The sequence below is a fragment of the Tupaia chinensis genome, unplaced genomic scaffold, assembly GCF_000334495.1.
Source record: "Tupaia chinensis unplaced genomic scaffold, TupChi_1.0 Scaffold000201_1, whole genome shotgun sequence".
Classification (NCBI taxonomy): domain Eukaryota; kingdom Metazoa; phylum Chordata; class Mammalia; order Scandentia; family Tupaiidae; genus Tupaia; species Tupaia belangeri.
In genome coordinates, this window is record NW_006159676.1 from 3,147,738 (window position 1) to 3,155,680 (window position 7,943).

The following is a 7,943-nucleotide window of genomic DNA, read 5'->3' on the forward strand; positions in this document are numbered from 1 at the left end:
ACCAGAGAAAGACAGACACACAGAGAGAAGGAAAGTGAGACACCAGGTCCGGGATTCGAACCGTGGTCGGCCATGTGGGAGTGTCCAGCGTCTTAACCACACCGTCACCGGCTGGCCACATGGGAGCGGTTATATAATGCCTTCTCCATCTGTCCACCCTGTCAGGATTTGCAGTATGCATGCACACGTGCCTGGCATCATTTTTCAGACACCCGAGTGGGATTCGAACTGCACTCAGCCCTGTGAGAACCAGTTTCCTTAACCACTAGACCACGGGGCTGGCCCTCCAGGTTTCTGGAATATTCCGGGGAGCAGAGGGTCCTGCTGCGCTCACCTCTTGCGCTGCAGATGCCCCCGGCAGAGGCTCTGCAGGCGGATGATGCTCTGTCTCCGACGCCGGTAGGCCGCCCGTTGCCCCTCCACGCAGCCTGCAGGTACACAGCTGCCTGCGTCCTCTCCAGCGCCCTCCGGACACGGTAGGACCGCCAGCAGGCCTGGATGGTGGTGGCTGCCCGTTTCATCTGCAGGAAGTTCCGGCGTTCCAGAACCATCCGGAACCAGCTTTGTAGGAGAAGGATCTTCCGCACGACCTCCCGGTGCAGTGTCTCCTGCAGGGCCTGCCGCTCTGTCTCCTTCAGGAAGACCTGGTAGGGGTGGGGGTTGGTTGGGATCAGCCACACTGTCCCGGGGCAGCCCTGTGCCTAGAAGGTCTGCCAGGCCTACTCAGGACGTGAGATCCAGGCTGGGGGCCTAAGGCTTCATTTTTTCAGTAACTGACGTTTTTAGGTTTTTGCCATTGGGTATGTGTGCTCGCCAGAGATAGAGAGAAAGTGAGAAATCTGCCCCCCCGGGGTGGGGGGGCAAACCGCAACCCCTTCTCCTTATTCTGCTTGCAGGATTTCTGGCAGAAATATACATGCACCCAGCGTGATTTTCAAACCACCGGGTCTGGGACTCGAACTGTGGTCAGCCATGTGGGAGTCTAGTGCCTTCACCACCACGTCACTTCCTGGCCCTCCAAGATTCTGTTTTGAACATACTGAGGAAGTGGGACCAGCAGGTGGTGTGGTGGTGAAGGTGGTGGACACTCCCACATGGCTGACCATGGTTCGAGTCTTGAACCTGGTGGCTTGCTTTCTCGCTTTCTCTCTCTCTTGCTCTCTGGTCAAATTAAGATAAATAAATGAATAAATAAAAATGAAAAATAAGTAATTCTTTTTTTTTTTTTTTTTGAGAGGTTTTTGCTATAGGGCGCGTGCACTCGCCTGGCGTGAGTTTAAGCCACCGGGTCTGGGACTCGAACTGCAGTCGACTACATGGGAGTCCAGCAACATAACCATTATGCCAACTGCTGGTCCCAATCTGCTTCCTGACTTCATGGATCTGTCTGTTCTGGATATTTCCTATGGATGTTTCCCACACCACATGGCCTTGGGTGTCCAGCTTCTCTCACTCAGCTTATCCTCGCTGCAGCCTATGCCAGAGACCCATCCCTTTTCATGACTGCGTTATATTCCATTGCATGGACATACCGCATTTGGTTTATCCACTCACTAACTGAGGAACATTTGGGTTGTCTCCAGCTTTTACTTGTGGTGAACAGGGCTGCTGTGAACACATGTCAGTGAATACATCTGTTTTTGTTCCTTTTTAAAAGAATTTATTTATTGGAGAGATTTTTTTGGGGGGGGTATAGGGCGTGTGCGCTCACCTGAGAGACAGAGAGAGACAGAAAGCAAGAAATCATCCACCAGGGGTGATGGCCACTCAGCAATCCCTTCTCCTCCATTCTCCTCTCTGGATCTTGGGCACGTATGCACACGCACCGGGTGTGAGTTCCAGCCACCGGGTCCGGGACTTGAACCACGGTAACATACATGGGAGTCCAGCGACTTAGCCTTTACGCTATCTGCTGGTCCCTCATTCATTCATTTAATTTGACCAGAGAGAGACACATACACCCAGAGAAAGAGAGGGAAAGTGAGAAAGCAAGCCACTAGGTCTGGGACTAGAACCGTGGTCGGCCATGTGAGAGTGTCCAGCACCTTAACCACCACGTCACCTGCTGGTCCCATAGCACATCTGTTTTTAATTCTCTTGGGGATCCTAAGATCCTAAGGCAACTCTGATGAACTGGTTGAGAAGTTGTAAGGGGCGGGGGTATGTCAGGTGAGGCCTTCCAAGGGAGCAGGCAGCTCCCTGGTGTCTGGGTGTAGTAGAAGGTGGGGTTCGGGTCTGCAGTTGCCCTGGGGGGTTCTGACCTTGGTCTTGCCGATCTGGTAGCTCTTCTTGTCTATGTTCATCTTCTCCAGGAGGGCGGCGATGACGTCCCTGCAGGGCTGGGCATTCTTGGGCAACAGCACCTGGAACTGCTCCGTGAAGTCCTACGTGATGTGGTGGACAAAGGAGAATTCGTGTGAGCGTTTCTGCCCTAGGGATTCCCTGATCGAGCTAAGGTTTGATCTTATGGAAATAGTACTAAAAAAAAAATTAAGATTTTCGTGTTTTGGGAAAAAGTCTAAATCTATTGATTTATTGATTTTTAACATTCGCTACAGGGTGTGTGCGCTCACTGGAGAAAGAGAGAGGGGAAAGTGAGAAATCGCCACCCCTCAAGGGGAATGACCATGTCGTAAACCTTTCTTCTTTATTCTCTTGGGATTTGGGGCATGCACGCACATGTACCCAGCACGATTTTCAAGCTGCTGGGTCTAGGCATTGGCCATGTGGGATCTTAACCTCCAGGCATCTTATCCTTCACACCACCTGCTGGTCTGATACAAGCCTTTTTACTTGTATTTTTTTTAAATGAGAAAAGAGATGAAGAAAGACAAACTGATGGGGGTAGAGGGAGAGAAAGAGATAAATAAACATTTAAAAAAAAAAAAGTAAAAAGTATTTAGGTCAGTCCATAGTCTGGTGATTAGGACAACTGGATCCCACATGCCTGACTATACGGCTGGAGACCTAGACCTAGCGGCTTGAAAAACATGCTGGGTGCATGTGCATGCATGCTTGAAATCCCACAAGGAGGGAGAAATGGAGAACAGATTAAAGGGTGACCAGGCCCCATGGAAGGGTACTTTCTTTCTCTGGTATATACACAGCCTCTAGCAAAAACAAGAACCAAAACCAAAAAAAACAAAGGCACAAGGATCCTCTTGTCAGTATTTGTGAAGGTAAAAGAGCTGGGTATAAAAATATCTACTGCAGAAGATGTTCACTGAGGGGCAGGTTCTGAACGTAATTGCTTGTGTACTCCTTTCTTGCTGGCTTGCTTTAATACTCTGTACCTTTCCAGATTTGGTTTGGGCCCAGCCACCCTTGCTGAAGAAATATGCCCCACACTGGGACCAGCAGATAGCGTAATGTTTATGTCGCTGGCCTCCTGTGTAGTCGACTACAGTTTGAGTTCTGGATCCGGAGACTTAAAACCCATACTGCCAGGTATGTGTGTGTGCAGGCCCAAAATCCCAGAGAATGGATGAGAAGAAATTGTAGTGTGGCTATTCCCCCTGGGGGATGATCTCTTTCTTAAAAAAAAAATAAAATAAAATAAAAAAACCAAAAAGAAATATGTATCACACCATGACAAAAAATAATCCAGTTCAAATATGGACAGTGTTGCAGTAAAGACACTCCAGTATAAAGAAAATGGCCACACTTATACTCCAGAGAGGTACTCTTTTTGTAAGAGGAAGCCGGCTGGCTAGAACCTCTGTTGGTTCATAGGTGGATACATGTGTGCATGTATGTGTACTTGAGGCTCACCTGGAACGTGTACTTGGCGCTGTAGCCTGACCTCCGGATGCGCACGGTCTCCAGCATTCCCGTGTAGCGCAGCTGCTGCAAAACCAGCTCCTCGTCGAAGCATAGCTCTTTCTGAAACAAACGTGTGAGCGATCAGGACACATGCCCATGCCCGACATGACTTCCAAGCCTGCTACAGGGTGGGGAGAGGAGAGTGAGATTGAGGTACCAGCTGCCATGCGACAACTGTTGCTTGGGAGTCCATATACAAACGAGTTGTCAGGGACACCCTGACAACTCATGTGTTGAGATTTGATGTAACGGGATTAAAAGGGTAAAAACTGTCCAAGGGTGTTGAAGGATGGGGACTTTAGGAGGAGATTAGTGATTGGATGGTTAGGGTGGGGCCTGGTAGGTTTATAGAAGGAGGGAACGAGGCAGACAGAGACCCTCAAGGGTACCAACCACACTGAGCTTTGCTAAGGTCCCTGACCTTTTATGACACAGATGTGGCCCTGGACTCTGAACCTCAAAGTGAGAGCTGAATAAATCTCTCATCTCTCTTTTTTTGCTTTAAAAGAATTATTTAATTTTATTTATTCATTCATTTATTTTCATTTGACCAGGGAAAGACAGACACACAGAGAGAAGGAAAGTGAGAAAGCCAGCCGCCAGGTCCAGGACTTGAACCATGGTCAACCATGTGGGAGTGTCCAGTGCCTTAACCACCACACCACCTGCTGGCCCCAATCTCTCATCTCTTACATTATTCAGATTCAAGTATCTTCCCTGGAGATGCCTGCTATTTCTTATAGCCTTGCTTGGACCATTTGCTGAAAAAGAGCTTTCTATAAAGTTCATCTATTTATTTGTTCCATGAGTGCAAGAGATAGAGAAACAGAGACAGCACCCCCCCCATGCCATGATCCACCCCCAGCCTTCAGCGGGTCCTGGATCACAGGCATTCCCATGCCTGGTGCATGCAGGGAGGTCTCCAGACATCACATGGGAACCTTTCCAGCTGAGATTGCCCTGCAGTGTCGTATTTTACTCCTGGGTCACTGTCTGGTGCCTGCAAAGAGTTCCTTTTATAAAAAAGGGCCCAGGTGGGCCAGCCAGTGTCATAGTGGTTAAGGTAACTGGCTCCCATGTTGCTGTGTGGATCGAGTCCCAGATCTGGTGGCTTGAAAAACATACCGTGTGTGTGTGTCTGTTTGCCCAAAATCTAAGGGGGAAATGGAGGAGATGAAATTATGGGGTGGGCACTCCCTGCTGGACGATTGCTTTCTCAGTGTCCCCCGCACCCCCCGGTTTTCTTAAAGAATCATTTTATTTAACTTTATTTATCCATTTATTTATTTAACTTGACCAGAGAGGCACAGAGCGAGAGAGAGAGAGAGAGAGAGAGAGAGAGAGCGCACGTGCGAGAGAGAGAGCGCGGGCGAGCGGGAGGGAGAGGGAAAGTGAGAAAGCAAGCCACCAGGTCTGGGACTCAAACCACAGTTGGCCACATAGGAGTCCAGCACCCTTAATCACCACGCCACCTGCTGGCCCCTGTCTCTCTGTTGCTCTTTGGTGAGTGCATGCATCCTATAGCAAATTGACAAAACAAAACAGGACAAAACAAAAATCCAGGATCAAGTGGCACAGTGGTAATGCAACTGGACCATCACAGGAAGGTCCTCGGTTCGTGTCCCGGGACCTCACGGTACATGTTAGGTGCATATGCATGCTTACGATTCAGGCCGACTAAGAAGGAGGGTGGATTGTGGCACAGAACCCTATTGGGGTGCTTCCTCTTCCTCTCTCTCTCTTGCTCATGAGAGAAACACATAAACTTTAAGGTGGCATAGCAGTTATATCACTGGATTCCCACATGACTGACCGCAGTTCGAGTCCCGGACCCGGTGCTTGAAAATCATGCCGGGCACATGTGTGTGCATGCCTAAGATCCCAGAAGGAGAAGGGATGGCGGAATGGCCATCCTCCTGGAGGGTGATTTTTCACTTCCCTTCTCACTGTCTCTGTTTCTCTCTCCCTCTGCCCAGTGCATACGCCCAGAGACAAAAACCTCTAAAAAAAAAAAAAAAAAAAAAAGCCCAGGGCCAGCACATGGCAGGGTGATTGGGATGCTGGACTCCCACATGGTAGGCCGTTGTCTGAGTTCCAGACCTGGAGGTTTGCTTTCTTCTTTTCCCTTTCTTCCTCTCTCTGGTCAAATTAAAAAATAAATCATGCGGGACCAGCAGGTGGCGTGGTGGTTAAGGCACTGGACACCCCCACGTGGCCGATCATGGTTTGAGTCCCGAACCTGGTGGCTTGCTTTCTCACTTATCCTCTCTCTTGCTCTCTGCCTCTCTTTGGTCAAATTAAAATAAATGAATGAATAAATAATGAAAAAAATCATGCTAGTAAGTCTTTTTCCCCCCCAGATAATTATTTATTATTATTATTGTTTTTTAATTGGGCCAGAGAGAGAGAGAGAGGGAAAAAGAGAGAGAAAGACAGGTCAACAGGGGGTGTGGTGGTTAAGGCGCAAGATATTCCCACATGGTTGACTGCGGTTCGAGCCTCGGACCTGGTGGCTTGCTTTCTCACCTTCATTCTCTCTGGGCAAAAGAAAATGACTGAGTGTATAAATAAAATTAAATAATTCTTAAAGCAATAAGAGAGACAGAGACAGAGAAAGAGACAGAGAGAAAGCGAGAAAGCAAGCTACCAGGTCTAGGATTTGAACTGTGGTTGGTCATGTGGGAGTCCAGTGCCTTACCAGCACACCACCTGCGGGCCCCATATCACTAACTCTTAAACTTAAAAAGAAAAGGCCCCACAGTAAACCCATGCTGAGCTTATTGCTGTCTGAAGGCATCCGAGTGAGTGTTGGGGGCGGGAGTCGGGCCCCATGGGAGGTGTCCCGACAGAGAGAGAGGGGACAGAGCCTTGAGGGCTGAGGACGGAATGGTCAAGGAGCACAGAGAGGAGGAGAAAGCAGCTGAGGCGCCCACGGGGACCTGGGAAGACGCTTGCCCCTGGAGGAGCAGGGAGAGGGGAGGAGAGCCTGGACGTGAGGCTACCCCGGTGGGTTTCGAGCCCAGAGCTCAGGGGCCTGGCTGTCACGCTGGCGGGCTTAGAGGACAAGTGGGAGGGAATGACCGGAGGGTAGGTGGTTGCATCCAGAGGGCCAAGGTGCTTCCTGGCACCCTGTGGCTCCCAGGACGATCCTGGACCGCTGGGGTGAGGTGCAGGGTCTCACCTCCCTGACACGGGGGGTTCACTCACCTTCTCAGCGTTGGAGCGGATGCAGCGGATGAAGAAGGGCTCGGCCTTGCCCAGCGCCTCCAAGAGCTTGTTAAGGGATGTCTGGGGAAACAAGGAACGGAAGTCCATGCTCAGCCAGGGACACCCAGAGCACCTGCTTGCCAGGTCACCTGTTGGGACCAGCCGGAGGAGGGTGCCTGGAGGCAGACCCCAGACGCTGTGGGATGAGCAGGGCCGCGGCTGCACGTTCTGATGCGATGTGGGGCCACCCCTGGGAACTCCCCGTGGCCCCAGGACCACCCAGACCGCATCGGTGACTCGGGTGGGAGGTGCGCCAGGGTGACAGCAAATAAATTCCTTTCAGGGATTTCAAACAAGCGTGTGTGTGTGTGTGTGTGTGGGGGGGGTGGGGGGATGCTAGCAGGTGGCACAGTGTTTAAAGTCCTGGACTCTCACATGGTTGACCATGGTTTGAATCCTGGACCAGGAAAGCTTGAAACTCATGCTGGGTGTGTGTGCGTGCACGCCCACAATCCTGAGAGGAGAATGGAGGGGAGGGGATTGTGGTATGGCCATCCCCCTGGGGGTGATTTCTCACTTTTTCTCTCTTGTCTCTCAGGCACGTGCATGCACCCTACAGCAAAAATCTTTAAAAAAAAAAAAAACAAACATAAAAAACGGGCCAGGGGCCAGACACTAGATCCCACATGGCTGACCACAGGTTCAAGCCCAGGACCCGGTAGTTTGAAAACCATGCCAGGGGACCAGCAGTTGGCGTAATGGCTATGTCACTGGACTCCCATGTAGCCGACTACAGTTTGAGTCCCGGACCCGGTGGCTTAAACTCATGCCAGGCGCGTGTGCGTGCGTGCCCAAGATCCCGAGAGGAGAATGGAGGAGAAGGGATTGCGGCGTGGCCATCCCCCCTGGGGGGT

The 7,943-nt window shown here is 50.7% G+C and overlaps 1 protein-coding gene across 1 annotated transcript in view; it reads right to left on the reverse strand.

Moving 5' to 3' along the window:
* The window catches only part of MYO9B (myosin IXB), an 88,921-nt gene that overhangs the window by 22,232 nt on the left and 58,746 nt on the right, over positions 1 to 7,943 (reverse strand). The window contains 5 exon segments of the mRNA XM_027771286.1: positions 335 to 413; positions 416 to 644; positions 2,262 to 2,384; positions 3,772 to 3,882; positions 7,030 to 7,110. Of these exon segments, the coding sequence (XP_027627087.1) occupies positions 335 to 413; positions 416 to 644; positions 2,262 to 2,384; positions 3,772 to 3,882; positions 7,030 to 7,110 (623 nt within the window).